Source organism: Vanellus vanellus (genome assembly GCF_965231255.1).
Source record: "Vanellus vanellus genome assembly, chromosome: 2".
Taxonomy (NCBI): domain Eukaryota; kingdom Metazoa; phylum Chordata; class Aves; order Charadriiformes; family Charadriidae; genus Vanellus; species Vanellus vanellus.
Window position 1 is genome coordinate 70900480 of NC_138906.1, and position 16268 is coordinate 70916747.

Sequence of the window (16268 nt, forward strand, 5' to 3'; positions counted from 1 at the left end):
TGCTAAATAAATTAAAGCTATCCAAAAAAAAGTATCAACATGCAGGTCAGTAGGAACACTGAAGCGTAGTGAAATTAAAGAAAAATAGTCGGTTGTCAAAACCATGCCCAAGCCAACCTTCTCCCCCCCCCCCCCCCTTCCTTTTTTTTAAATAAACCTTGCTCATAAAGTTACCTAGTCTCAACTAATCAACAAAGCACAAGTCTCAAATCTTTTAATGAGATGAAAACAATCCACTCTAATGAGGAGGGGTCCAGCTTCAAGCTTCAGATTGCAGGGTCAAGTTTTCCTGTGCTGGTACCGTGTGCTAGCAAGGAGCCCTGATGGCACCCCACAGGTCCAGGACAGTGGCAGTGGCTTCCTACACGAAGTACCCAATCCTGCGGTGGGGCTGAAAGGCGTCCTGGGTTATTGACTTCATTTTTCCTTACTATCTGTCCTTGCCTCCTAAGGCCATAGCAAACAGAGTAGCTGGCCAGATGGAAGTGTGTCACACACTGCACCCTAACCAGATTAAATCAGAAATTAAGTGGATGAGAAAAAAACCAAAATAAATCCAGTATCACGTCTTTACCAGTAGCATAGGGAACACAATGATTTCAAGGAAAGTACAATTTAACTGACTGAAAAGCTAGAAGACTTCAGATATCTGCAGCTTTCTTAAAAAACCCTCCACTTTGATACATGTGATCTTATAGAGTGAGCAGTATAGAAAGATTTTGAAAATCAGGCATCAAGCATGAGTTACAATGACCATGTCTTAAGGTGCCAGCCTTTCTCACTATGATACACAGCTCTGTACACACATGCACAATGCTGGTGTTTAATGTAGCTCTGACTTTGTATGCAAGGCCTGCATGTGTCAGAGAAACTATGTAATAACTACTGGTATGCATTATTTTCTGCTAAACTTCCATTAGAAATGCCTGAATGTTAAAAACCTGAAAAGGAAAACCCCTGCGAGGATTGGTATAAAAACAAAAAACTTTTTGCTTCAATTAACAACACTGAAATGATGAGAAGAAATATCTAATATTAAATTGGTTAAGAAGATTAGCGTTGTATTTCCAAGAAGCATAAAGTAAATGCAAGTTGCATTTGAAACATCTGTTTATAATACACATGAAAGCTGTTTGAAAACGCACTTATCTTACCGGTAAATCTGTGAAAGCGATGCCTGTAATGAAGAGAAAATTAAGATTAATTTCCATATGTCTGGATTCTAGCCTCATTTTCTTACGTGTATCATTGTAAGTTCAGAAAACTCACCCAAACCATCTCAAAAATAAGTAAAGTATGGTGACATCATGATGATCAGGCACAACTTATGTGCTTGAGTAATAAAGGGAAGCATTTGGCAAAATGTAATTTTCAGTCAAAAGCACTCAATTTGCCATCAATTTTTTAAAATAGGGCTTAAGATTTAGCAAACATCATACAGATATGCATATTAAAAAGTATGAAAATTCTGGCTATATATTAAAATTAACAGGACAAATTAGAATATCTGAAGATATTTTTTCACTTGCTTGCCTTAACGCTGACACGCCAAGATCTAACAGTGCCTCTTCTTATTTGCTATTACTTTTTTTCATTAGTTGGCATTATTTTTACATGAGCAGCACGTGCCCATAATACTCCAAATGAGTCTAGTAAATGTTTCACTCTAATCCACACCAGTGTGTTTTGTTTTGGTTTTCAAACAGAAGAGCTTAGTGTCTTGTTATATAATTACAACCATCTATCTACCCATAAGACCAAGGCAGTGATTTTGCTGTCTCAGGATTAGAGAAAAGTCTGACCACTATACACTTTAGGAACTTCAAGCAATTATTGTGGGAGTGGGGGAAAGCAGCCTTCAGTTAAAAAAAATAAAGATCAGGAAATCTCCTTCTGACAGCCAAATGGTAACAGTATTTCATAGTTTCCCTTATTGTTGCAAGTATTTCTGTTTTCTTTTTTTTTTTTTTTTTACAAGTGCTTAATGATTTTAATCCACTTATCCCTTCAAACTCCTATTTTGTATCACTGCCTTTTCAGATTTAAGATTAAAACAAAGCTTTTAACCTTTTGTCCTAAACTCCACCCCTGCTTTCCATCTCCATTCTTCACCAAATTTGATACCAATGAATGACATATAGAGTGAACCTGTTTCCTCCAGTCACATCTCAAAGCTATCGTCTTATTTATTACCTGTTAACTCCCTAACTTTTTCTAAGCTACTACTACTTTCTCTGTTTGGCACATTTTGACATCCAGCTCAGCCTTTTCCAAAATAGTCATGGCAGTAGGCAAGATAGATAAATGACTGACATGTAGGTATTGGGGGTTTTGATGGGTTCGGTTTTGGGTTGTTTTTTTTTCAGCCCAGAATTTCATGCTTGCATAAGTAACTGCTTATCCCTTTTTGCAGCATCAAATCCCAGGCTGAGCCAGAGATATCCACGAGTACATCTGTGGCCCAGAGAAGAAACATAAATGTCCTCCGAGTCACGATTGCATAGGAATTCTGGACAACCAGCAGCAGCAAAACCTCAGCAAGACAGCCAAAATTTCTAATTTCTTTTCCTCCTGAACACAGAATTGATTTTCCTCTGTGAGAAATTCACGCTAGCAAAGCCCACGGCAGCAGAACAGCTGTCAGGTTTCCTTCTGAAATCCATAACGTGTTTGTCACACTCTGTCTGTGACAGATGACATTTTACTAGCCTCTCCTCACCTATGCCATTCTGTTCTCCTCTTCAAACAGATTTTAATCATTTTTGAGTGTTGTTTCACAGTTGGCCTAATCCAGTCTGCTTTAAGACTTCCACTGAAAGAGAAGGTTCTGCTCCTCCCTCCTTAGCTCTTTCATGCATGTGAACACACGGACAGTCAGAAAACAAGCGTCTCTCTGGTCTGATCCAACTTACCTGCAGGCACACTGTTACTAGTTCCAAAAGGGAATAAGGCAAGACTACCCTTCTCAGTTTTAACCCAGTTAAAGATTAGGGTAAACACAACAGGAGCCTGTTATCTTCCATTTTGACCTATACCCCGAAACAGGGCCAAAAGAAACAACTGTATACAGTGCATGGTTCAAGTGTCCCACTGCCACAGGTGTCAAGGTATTAAGTCCAGGTATGTAGACTCATTCAATTCAGAAGAAACTTTAAATCACGATAGAATAGAATCACAGAAGTGATTACTTGGAACTGACCTCTGGAGGCATCTAAGTCCTGCTCTGAGCAGGGGCAAGACAACTCCAAAGTTAGATCTGTTTGCTCAGGGCCTGAGCAAACAAACAAGCAATCTTGTTCTGAGAGACAAGGAGAATTTAAACCACATCCTTCCCCTTACTACTTTCCAAACTCTCCTCATGTTTGGCAATGTGAGGCAACAGAACAGCAATTTCAAGAGTCCCTATCTCAATAGCCTCTTCTTTCATTTCAAGCTAGCCTCACTTTTCCTCATCACGTTTCTACCCGTAACAAAACCTTATTTCTTCTTTCTGAACTTTATCCCTTGAAACTTCCTACTCTATACGATTCCAAGATCTCTTCCCAAGCCCTTGCTCTCTCCTTAATGCAGGAAATAGATTTTTTTTTCTTATTCTTTCTTTACACTCTGTATCTTTGCTCATTAAATTGTATATATATATTATATATACACACAATATATATCATTACATATATAGCATCAAAAATTTTAACTCTACCTGTTCCTGCCATCTTCAAACTCAAAAGTTGTCTTGCAGTGTTGCATAATGCTAAAATTTACCACAAGGATTTAATGGACTTAATTTTAGCACCACTTGTATAATTCATAGCTATAGCCCACCTATGCATGACTCCAGGCTGGGAAACCAAAAGACACTGTCCTCCAACATATGTTCAAAAGATTGCCCATTTGATGTAAGGTTTTAGCAAAGGCTAGGTGTCCCCAGCACAGCAGCAATGACTTCTAGCTATATCCATTCTCCATTTCTCCAATTCTCTTGTATCTATTACTCTGTTATAAACGTCAAGTATTATTTGTGGATTTAGTAGCAGACTTCATAAATGCCACTCCTACGGAATGAGATGCTATGACAAATCCTTCCAAATTCACAAAGAATGCTAGTGGAAATGGCACGCAAGAAATTAGTCTTCCTAATTCTTGAATTAATTCATAGATTACGAGACTATCAAAAGAACTACTCAAACACTTTGCTCCTGACAAAGAATTTCAGATTTACAACAGACTTACAGACATAATGTTATCATTAAAGATAACGTTTCTCCATACCCAAGCTGTGTCCATTCTTTGTGTAGAAGCAGGTATTATTGATAAGGTTGACACAACAACCAATGACATCACCCGTAGTAAACGTTGGGCCGTAGGGTTGTCCAGTTCCAGAGGAACAGAATGAATGTCCATCATCTCCATGGTAACCATATGAATGTTTATCCCAACCTAGAGAACAAAAGCATTTGCAATTTAGTCATTTCCTTTATTATGAAATAATGGAAAGACTGTGCGAAGTTAGCATATTCTAACCAGGTCAATACAGTTAATCACTATGCTTAGCTTCTGATTTCTAAGATTTCTTATCTAAAAAAACCTGTTTCATTTAAAAAAAGTGACATCTTTTATCAAAATGGCTGAACAGGTAATTCCATTTGTAGTACATAATAGATAATTCAAATTCAGATAACACATTTTTCTCTTTAAGTGAAAACACAAAATTATCAACACCAAAAACATGATCAGCTACAATGTTGAAATTTGAAAAGCTACATGCAGATTTGACATGTCCCAATAAAGCAATGAAGATTCTCCTGTTTTCCCTTTCATCTTGCAAAACTATTGCTACCATATGTCATAATCAAATTCTTCCTGGCTAAAACCCAAACATGCATCTCTGAGGAAACACATTTCTACTCCTGATTATTCTTAATGACTATTCAGCAGCAAGCAGTCTCTGCATAATAGCAGAATCTCCAGACTATAGCGTCACTAGCTTTGGTGCCCCTAAAAATTAAAAAAAGAAGGAAAAATAATTATCAATACAGGTGAAAGTCACAGCCAGCAGGCAAATCATTATGTATGCAAATATAGTGCTAATTTTGCAGGTGAAGAAGCTGCAGAACTAGTTAAGAAGCTTCATATAGTTACACTACTCAAGGAAATTCACAGCAAGCAATTTTAATATGTGCTCATTTCAATTCAATACTAAACAAAAATACACAGAAAAAGAAAAATTTCAGGCACCATACAGATCTATTAAAAGCCTATTCAAAATAATAGAAAGCATGATCTTTAACACAAATCACCAAATTTCATATATATATGTGCCCATTCTGACTGTAAGAATTTATACTGGCAACTCAAGATCATTTTTGAAGAGTAAAAGGTTGTGGGTTTATTCTTCTTCTGTCAAGCTGCTATGTAACAGGTTAATTTGAAAGTATTTTCCATACTTAGGCCCTTAATCTGTATCATCAGTAGCTGGCACTACGTTAAGCATCTCTCAATAAATCACAGTTACATTGATTAGTAGTAGCTTGGATAATTATTTGCAATGCATCCTAAATCATACTGAAAATAAACTTAATGCCACCCACTAATAATTCATCACCCTTAGCTGGGCTCACAGTGTAACTGGGACTTGCCATCATCATAAGGATCTCTAACAGAACATTTGGGTGAGAAAATAGCAATGCAAAAGAAACAGAATATGGATACTCTAAGGTCAATTAAACATAATTTTATACTTGGCTAATAGTGACAATTCCAATTTTGTGGTTGGATTTGTTTTACATTTAAAGATCTATTAAAAAAAAAAACCAACATACACACACACACAAAACTACTTTAAATACTACACAGAGATACTGCAGACAACTGTTAACAAGACAGCATCTCTAGACCATGCAGGTCAACAGAACAGTCAAAACTTAAAACTACGCTATACCATCCTTAATATTAAGGTTGGAAAGGTAATGGTAGAGAAACTGACAGTAGGAGAGCTCACTCCACATTTGACAGAAAGTTTTTATCATAGTAGCTCATCTTTACTGCTAGAAATTCAGTTTACAGATCAAGGAAATCTATAGCTTATTTTTTATCATTAAACATGATGAAAATTTTAAAATGCATCTGCTAAAAAAGCATCTGCATAATGTTATAACTAACACTAGGAGTTGAGGAAAGTAGTACAGGAGCAAATGTATAGTAAAATAATTAATAAAAAGCTAAACTTTTTAGCTGCAAGCTTTACTTAATTTAGATAACAGATAAAACAAAGATGTCATGATACAATCTCTGTTGCTTACCAGAACCTTCTAATCAAGGACAAGCATATTTTAAAAACACAATTTACCAATGTAAGCAATTTACCAAACACAACAAATACTGAAACATACCTGGTAGTCTGTTCATGTTCACACCCTGTGCTGAAAGCCCAATTCCCATGTAACTGTAAAAATGAAGAAAAAAAAAAAAAAAGAAATTTATGTCTTTTACAAAAATACATATCTATGTGGGATATTGTCAAGAACCACTGTGCTGATTAATCATAAACCAATTAAGCTGCTGAGAGGTCATTTAATACTGGCACAACAGCAAGGAAACCGAAAAGTAATTCCTGGTATATATTGTATATAGGCAGATTCTGTCCCTGCAAGAGGTAGGGACAACTATTCTCTTTTAGGCATCCTAAGTTATCAATGGAGAATACTGCTATTAGCCATAAAGCTTAAGGCACGAATGAAGAAAGCCAAAGGCCACATCTTATTTTGAAAGTAGGGGTAAAGCTACACACATACCAATCTCATCCCCTTCAATGTACACAATCACGTTTTGCAGACAAACAGGAATGAGTTTTTTACAAAATTACACATTACAGAATTACAATTTTACAAAATACATTCAAAACTGTACATTGTTTCAGCAGCAAAATGCATCCTCGCACAACACTTATGAAAAGATCAGACTAAAACATTAAAGGCCTGGAACACAGAGAAGAATGCCATCTTAAGGAATTTACCAGCAATGTTACTTAGCTGTTGGCAAACTAGAGGGAAAACACTTTTATTATACTGACCACCAATCTTGAGTTTAAACAAGTTATGGCTAGTTCAATAAAGCCCCAAGGTCAGCTTTACAAAAGTATTTTTAATAAAGTCCAGTACAATTGTTAACAACTGCACCTGGGGAGGAATAACCCCACGCATCAGTACAGGTTGGGGGCTGACCTCCTGGAGAGCAGCTCTGTGGAAAGGGACCTGGGAATCCTGGTGGACAACAGGATGACCATGAGCCAGCAATGTGCCCTGGTGGCCAAGAGGTCCAATAGCATCCTGGGGTGCATCAAAGAGAGTGTGGCCAGCAGGTCATCCTCCCCCTCTATTCTGTCCTGGTGAGGCCGCATCTGGAGTACTGCGTCCAGTTCTGGGCTCCCCAGTTCAAGAAAGACAGGGATCTGCTGGAGAGGGTCCAGCAAAGGGCTACGAAGATGATTAGGGGATTAGAACATCTCTCCTATGAGGAAAGGCTGAGGAACTTGGGTCTCTTTAGTCTAGAGAAAAGAAGAATGAGGGGGGATCTTATTAATGCTTTCAAATACTTAAAGGGAGGGTGCCAGAGGGACGGGAGGAGTCTTTTTTCAGTGGTGCCCATTGATAAGACGAGGGGTAATGGGCACAAGCTTGAACATAGGAAGTTCCATCTTAACATGAGGAGGAACTTCTTCACTTTGAGGGTAGAGGAGCACTGGAACAGGCTGCCCAGAGAGGTTGTGGAGTCTCCCACTCTGGAGACATTCAAAACCCGCCTGGACGCTGTCCTGTGCGACCTGCTGTAGGTGACCCTGCTCTGGCAGGGGGGTTGGACTAGATGATCTCCAGAGGTCCCTTCCAACCCTGACTATTCTGTGATTCTGTAATTTAACATCAAATACTGGAAAGTTGAAATTAATAACCCCTTCCCCCAAAAATCACACTATTTGAAGTTAGTAAAATCAGTTTTACTTCTGTTTCTTAAGCAAAAGCTATTTCATGACCAAGAAAAAAAAAAAAACAAAAAAAAAACAAAACACCATCATGAAAAGCGAGGCTTTCATCCCTCCCTCCAAAAAGAACTAAACCCCCCAACTAAAAGAAAGCATCCAAGAATTACCTAAACCTAATATTTCCTAGCTTAGCAAAACATGCAAATAATTTTGTCACTAGTTCAATTAGTTAACATGAATTTATCACAAAATAATTAATAAACTATATGAAAAAAGAAAAAAGAATTCACCCATGACAATTTGAAAACGGTTCAGGAGAACAGACATGACCTTTGTATTCCCATCTCATAAAATGCAAATTTAAAGCAACTATTCTACTAGGACCTACAGGTTAATCTGCTATTTTAAATACATTTCATATAGAATGAAACTGAGCAGGAAATCTCAGAAGTCATATGCTTAACTGTGTATTGGGCTTTGTTTTTTTCTATTGATCACTTCCAACAGTTACCTTAACCGCTTCTACGTTTGATATTTACAGAGCCCTTCTCTGATAATTTCTAACATATGATACCCATCTTCATCTCCCTCCAATGTACCAACAACATGAAATGGAACATATAAAGCAGATACTACATTTAGAGAGAACAAAGAGCTGAAGCAAAGGGCAACAAACAAAAGAATTAGTCTTTGTTGCATTGCTAATTACATTACTGAGGCACCACTACAGCAGCAGAGTCAACAAAACAATTATAAATGAAAGCAACAAGTGGAAAACCCTTGATTTTTTTTTTAACCATAAAGGCAGAATTGTTATTAGCATAGTCTGGAGTTTGATGCATGAAGGATTCCCGTGTAAAGACTGAAAATCCGTTATTGTAAAGTGTCCTGTTAAGGAGAATTTATTAAAGAAAGGAAATTTATTCTTAAAAATAATTTTAGGTAACTTAACTCCACTGACTGCAACAAGCCTTTCAACGCAAGTCATATTAAAAAACCCTTCACCCCAATAAAGTTGCATTTCAGTATTCTTATAGAAAAGATAAAGGTTACACAAAAATGTGATACACTTGATAGAAAATCATCATCTAGGTAACATTTTGGTACCACCTTTTTTTTCTCCCTCAGATATAACTTCTGATCCCCCTCTAACTCAGTAACAATTGTAAACACGGACCCACTGTATTTGATACAGCTGGAAACAAGGACTCTTTACCTGCTAGCAACAACTAGAAGTCACTAGGCACTGACACTATCTCAGTAAGAACACAGATGTTCAACAGTATGTATTTTTCCCTGGGAATAACTTATAATTACTTGCAACGTTAACACCATTTCATGAAGGAGACATGGTATTCATAGAAACTCCAGCAAAGTTAGATTAAAACATTTCAAATAATGAACACATTTATTACAGATGTCTTTCAAAAGGAAAAAGGAATGGCTACAATTTATGGTTTGGAAGTGAGTGAAATTAAAGGCTCCTTAATTAAGCTAATTTATTATCTGTTATAGTTGATGGATAGCTAATCTCATGTTCAACTAGATGCAGTACACTATAAATTGAGTGGGGAAAACAGTACCACAAGAGATAGGCTTTAGATGCTCTAAAATTCATCCACAGGAGTCGTATTTATGCCAAACCACAAGGCACCTGTAAGCTTCACAGGCTTAAGAAAAAACTTTTTTGGTTTGTGGGGTTTTTTTGGTTGTTGGTTTTTGGGTTTGTTTTTTTTTTTTTAAAGAAGCTTAGCCCATATTTAGGTCCAGAGTCAATGTCTGCAAGAAGACTTGAGTGGGAGGAATTACATAAATTGTCCTCTTATTTGCTTCGTTAAGGTTTATATATTATGCATCTCACAATCAGGAGAAAAACAGAAGCAGAGCTATGCATTTAAGTTTTTCTCCCTTAGTCTACAATAAAAATGCAGGGCAGCACAAGAAGCAGACAGGCTAGCACCCAGGTACAATACAGGCGCAGACCGTTCTCAGTCAGTTCATGATGCATCTCCTGCTGTCCTGTCACACGAACGGGTTTGGTCTAGGAGACTGCCACAGACAGGAAGAACAGGTCCACTTAGAATATGTCATGCCATAACAGCAGCCCCGGGGAAACAGAGGTGTCAACACCAGGAAGCAGCACGTTCACTCCGACATGTTGCACCTTCCAAAAGTGGCCACAACACAGGGTGGTTTGAGAGATTGGAGAGGGTGAATAATGGCATGGTTCTGATGCCGCCTCCCTCGTCATTTCCCTCCATACCTGTGGACGGTGCCTCCACCTCAGCTCTCCACCCGTAAACATCCTTGGCTGCTGCGGTGGGAGAAAGACTTACCTAGGCAAATGGCAGGAAGTGGCCCGGGACCCTTTTTATTAAGCCCCTCTCTCCGAGCATTTCAGTCCCACCAGTTGCTATTTGTCACCTCATTAAAGTGCTCACGTCTTACAGGAGCTCTTAAAATTATAAACAACATGTAAAACCACTCATGGAATACATGAAATCAACCCATGAGAGATGAAAAATGAGAGACTGAAAACTGATTTAAAAGTGCAGCCAAATTAGTATTAAGGACCAAGAAAACAAGCACATCTTACATACTCTTCATTTTTCATTTCAAATTGTATTTATTCTTGTTCCAGTTCATTTAGGATATAGATTACCATTTTAATGTCTCAGCACATCCTCTAGTTTACATTTCACAAGTGCAAATAGTATAGAAATTTTTAGGAATATTGCAAAACTACAGAGTTCAAAATTTGTTGAAGATTCAACTTTTTGCCACAAAGACAAAGAAAAGTCAATGTCACACAGGCACCATGATATCTATTCCCCCCCCAACAGAGACTGAAAAGCCTAGGCTTCTGTGCAGTGAAACGTATAACAAGCAGCAAGTTCACAATAACTATTTTCTCCTCAAGTATCTTTCCAGTCAAAGAGCTAAATTCACATTTTTGCTGGAGCCTAAAGTTTCTACTTGGATGCCTGAATAGACTAAGTGCGAGAAATAAAAAAAAGCAGAACCAAATAGAAGGAAAAAATAGCAATAAGAGATGGTACAGAACTGGAAACTGCTAAAATATAAGGAAAAAGAAAAAAAACCATACACAATTCTGATTTTTACGTGAAACTGTTCCATTAGATCTTTTAGCCACTGTATTGAACGTGTATGGAATATCTTTCAATATGGAAGTTGATAACAATCAGAATTCAGGTTAATTATATTTGATCCCGCCCATTTCATAAAGAGGAATACATAACCTCAAAAACTATACTAAATCACAGGTCCCTCAGAAAGCTTACTAGTGGCTAAAGATAAATTTAAGTACTAAATAACCATTTCTCTAGTTAAAAAAACAAACCAACCCCCCCCACACAGCCCAAATATTCCATACTGTATTTGTAATGAAGACAAGTAAAATAATTTAGCATATCTTTAAGTAATAAAACTGTAATAGCCTCCCTACTACAGAGATTTCATTAGCAACCTGCTACCTGCAACAAGTCAAATTCCTTCTGACTTCCACGGTGTCTACACGTTCTATTAAAGACCGTATAACCTGGGGAACTGCTACATCATGCTTTGAAATCCAAGCTGTTTCGGTGATAATGAAAGTAAATAATCAACCTGGTATCTTATCACCTACATGCTATATATTTAAAGAAAGCAACTTCAACCATACGGTCTTAAAACCTAAGTTACCATAATATCTGTAAGGAACCTAAGTCCAAGCACTAACAGATGTTTACACTTCCAGATAATGCAACTGAGATCATCCTAATGTTTTGAATGCATTGACTACTAAGAAAAGTAAAACCAACACTCTGAAAAAATTGTAGCCTATACAATAGGCACAGCCTGTTTTACTATTAAGTTTGTTTCTTAGCAAGGGGTACAAGTAGAAAAAACTGCAACATCTGTAGGAATTTCAAGGCTAAATGATCTTCTAAGAAGCCTTTGCAACTGACTAACTTGCAAGGATGTCAAATGTTTTGAGTAATGTTCTCCTACAGTTTTCTATGCCGTCTTCACTGACAATATACTATAAGGTCAGAAATACAGCACGGTAAAAAAGTATCTAAACTTCACCTTTAATAGTTACTCGGCATTAAAATTTTGTAGGAATATGCTAATCCAAGATTCTTATTGTCAGCACAATCACAATAAAAAATGAGCTGTTAAATTTTTCTCTACTTAAATGTTGCAAAATATGCCACAGACAGTTTGAGTCTTTCATTTCAAATTGAAAACAAGTTTAATTTTATGGAATGTTTCCAAGGAAACAGTATTTTGAACATGATAAACCCAGGTTTCAAATGAATCCAGTTGGGGGGGGGGGGGGGGGGGGGGGGGGGAATCAGGCAGTCATCTTGCATAGTGCTTGAAACTGCTATTCCTGTAACATTTTGTTTGTGATTCCTCTAACGTTCCTAGAAAGATTGCCATTTACTGACATCCCTCTCACTTTCTGAGGTTGCACAATTTCTGTCTCATGACACTCCTCCCTAAGGCCTAAAGCAATTTGGGGACCATACTGTCAGAATAGTTGCATAGACAATAATATAATGCAAGTCCAGTCTGCAGCAAGATCATCATCTATACACTACATTTATGCGAATGAACCTCATAAGACAAATAACAACATATTTTGCAAGAAGCAGAGACCAAGAAATTAAATGTGTTCTCTTGACTTTCTTTTTAAATTAGAAATCTTAATTTCTAGAAAACATCAACAAAGAAATAAGACTCCCTTGTTCCAGTTCCACGTATTTCTGACCAGTTAAACACAAACCTCAAATAATCCTCTTACACATTTTTCATTGCTGTTCATTTCTGTTAAATGTCTGCTCTGGTACACTCAGGTAAAAACTGCTACAGTTAAGAAAAGATACACTTGCTGATTCATGATGCAATCTCTTCTTGCAACTGCTGCAATTCAAATGAAGGCACTAATGCAAGAAAGCTACTTAAGACTTTATCAGACTCTACTCTATACACAAGCACTCTGCTAGTAATGCCACAAGACACATGTAAATAGAGACCGAATTAAGTTTGTATGTTGTTGTAAAAAATGCCTTTTATTGTAACAAATAACTGCTGAGGACATATCAAAACTACAAAAATAGGTCTTAAGACAGCAGAAAGTTTTTACATTAGATTGGCAGTGTACAAAAAGTACAAACAAAACAGCAACTGACGATGTTCTGTACTTTGTTTATTGGCTTATGCTTTTGTTGTGAACAAGAAAATGGGTATACTGGATGCTCAAGGAAAAAACAACTTACTGTAACAGAAATAATTTGCAATAAAAGAAGTATGGGTTTTGTTTAAAGAGTTACACACACAGGATCTAGAAGGCAACAAAGCATTTTTATTTCACAAATATCACTCAAAGGCACTAAAACAGCTCAGGCTAAACCATAGGCACAGGTGTCATGAAAACTCAAACTTAATTCTTATGGTATTTGTTTGTTTGGGGTAGTTTTTCCTTTATTATTTCTTCACTCACTTCATCACATACACAACACGGACTACAAGAAACTGCCAAAATAACAGATGACTGATTGCATGGCCAGTGTTAAAAAAGCGCCATAATCCAACAAGTGTATGAAGTCTTATTAACACTGCTTTACCAAAAAGCACACTGATTACTTGTGTGAGTTGCCGCAGTAACATTTTTAGTGCAGAACGTTTAGCAGAACTTACACGTGCAATATAAAGCACGCCCATGAAGATCTGCATCAGTACAACCACACCACAGACTTAACCACGCTCACAGAAGCGTAAGCTAAGTGCTATCTGCTAAAAGACTAAAGCCTTTCTAAACTTAGCTTTCTTTTTTTTTTTTCTCCTAGATGGCTTACCACTTCCAATTCTTGTTTTCATTCTTTAAAAAAATAAAGCACATCTTCTTAGAGGATTTTGCATTTTTAAGCATACATCTTCCTCAGCTGTTCTAAAAGCAACAAAGACTGTCTAGAAGTAAATGGCATTACTATCATTTGCTCGTTGCTAGCAATTATGTTTACAAATCAATGATTGAGATAAAGAACGGACAGAAATTCAAGACACTGAGGCTAAAGGCTTTTTCCCTGGGACAAAAAAACAGACAAAAAGTCTCTCCTGGTGAAAGATTTAAAAAACCAAAAGGGTGTTTTTAAACCTAAATTAAGTGGGCATAAGCTGGTACCACGACCAAAAATAGCATTCCCACCCTCCTGGGCCCAGATGCATTTCTGCCCCAGGTTCTCCCCTCTTTTGCTGCCATAGCTAGTCATGAAGCGATACAAACAGCCATACTGGGGAACAAACCTAGCTGAAAAATAACTCACTCTTGAGGCCAACTTTTGGAGAACAAGCTACCCAACAGGGTTTACCATGAAGCTGACACAAAGAGCCACAAACTGGGACAAGGGAAGCAAACTCAAGGAGTGTTCAAGAGACTACTTCTCCTCAAGGCCAAATCACCAGAAAGTCTTCAAACAGTGGTTTAGAGTAAGAATTGGAAACATTCAAAAACCATTTCCCAGACTGGAAATGAAGAGATTCATCACAAGAACCAACAAGCCTAAGACTGAAATTTATGTAGAAATTGATGATCACTCATCAAATTATACACACATATGCTCTTTATAACATAAAATACTGGAATAGCATTTTGCTTCTGAAAGCCAGATACCCTTGCAGCCCCTCGGAAAGCGGAACCGGAGTATACATGCCTAGTACTAAATGCTAAAGAGTGCAACCTAAGGTTACAGCAAAGCACACAGACTCTCAACCAAGACAGTTTATAGAAGACTATTCACCATCAAAGGATGCCCAAAGCAACAGCACAAAGCTATCAGACTTGTAGTTTACATAAACTATGACAGTATCATGCAAGTATTTAGTTGTGCAAAAAAAGGGAAATGTTAACTGTTATCTGAAATAAAGTATTAGCTGTGGGGCTCTAAGGCACGTGCATTACTTCTTTACACAAAGCCAGAGGACCTAAATATGTAAAAGACTAGTGTAAATGAACTCATTAAAACGCAGCATAAGAAAACTGAAATCAACATTTGAGAAAGACTAGAAAGTCTCATTTGGATACACCTAGCTAGCCAACAGAATAGCCACCATAGTGATCATTTTTGGAAAGTGAGGGTATAGTATTATAACAGATTTAGAAACTAAGGGCTTACATCTCCAAATTACAAGAACAGGTCCAGAAGAGACTGAGCACACCCTTGTTCATTCCCATTCCTAGACTGTCAGTGTAGTTTGCTTTAATTAAGCTTCTATTCTAGAAATTTAGATGAAACTGAAATTAGAGAGTTATATGCAAAAGGCAACACAAAGCCTATCTTATTCCCTTGAGTACTGTATTAAGAAATTACAGAATAAAAGCTACATACATTACTTCTGGTTCTCTGATAGATCAATTACAAATGAGGACTGTGTAAATAGCTTATAAAGGTTTAAATTAAAGCTATGACTGTTTAGCTTCCCCAATCATATCAGAATTTTCCACAGTACTTGCTGCAGTACCCTGCTTTAACTGACACACATACGTATTTACTTATTTTTAAATTAACTGGGGATTTCAATAGAGATGCAGTTATAATTTATTGCAGTTAGTATTCTCCTTCCTACCATGCTTTCTAATCACCACCTTGGTACTGTTCCCCATACTTACAGCCATTACTCATCTACTGTTATCATCTCCAATCACTCACATCACTGTCCACAATGTTCCACATGAAGCCAAACAAAACAAAGCAAGAGTATAAAAGGAAAATGTAAATAAACAAAGGTCCTCAGACTGCAAAAGGAGATGTGAAATTAAGGAAGAAAACTGAAGAAATAAAGAACAACAGAAAATATTTATTTACAGAGCAACATGACAGCCAGTTAGCACTTTTAAGAAGAATTTAAAAATATTTAAGATAATTATTTCACATATCTGTACTGCAACAGCACATAACAGATCTTAGGACTCTCTGTGCCAAACGCTGTGCAAGTACCAAGACAGTTTTTGTTTGAATGACATTTCAACCTTATTACTTCTATTAACCTTAATTCTCACTTCCCTTTTTCTCACCTGTTACTGTCAGTTGCTGCATGGCCCTATCAGCCCTCATTGAGGTATCAAAAAGCAACTTCACTTCATCTGCTCTGCAACACCAACCTCCATACTCATTTTTTACTTCCTAGTAAGCCTGCTTTCGTGCTTTCTTCAATGTGTCCATAACGCCTAGAAGCTGATCATCATGAACACCTGCAAAATTAACGTATTATGCACCTTCAAATTCCTACT

The 16268-nt window shown here is 37.2% G+C and overlaps 1 protein-coding gene across 2 annotated transcripts in view; it reads right to left on the minus strand.

Moving 5' to 3' along the window:
• Window positions 1–16268, minus strand: part of RANBP9 (RAN binding protein 9) — a 41848-nt gene that overhangs the window by 13468 nt on the left and 12112 nt on the right. For both annotated transcript variants that reach the window (XM_082499514.1, XM_082499513.1), the window contains exons 3-5: window positions 6387–6439; window positions 4267–4434; window positions 1155–1177 (exon numbers count right to left, since the gene is read on the minus strand). In XM_082499514.1, the coding sequence (XP_082355640.1) occupies window positions 1155–1177; window positions 4267–4434; window positions 6387–6439 (244 nt within the window). The remainder of the gene's footprint in view (window positions 1–1154; window positions 1178–4266; window positions 4435–6386; window positions 6440–16268) is intronic.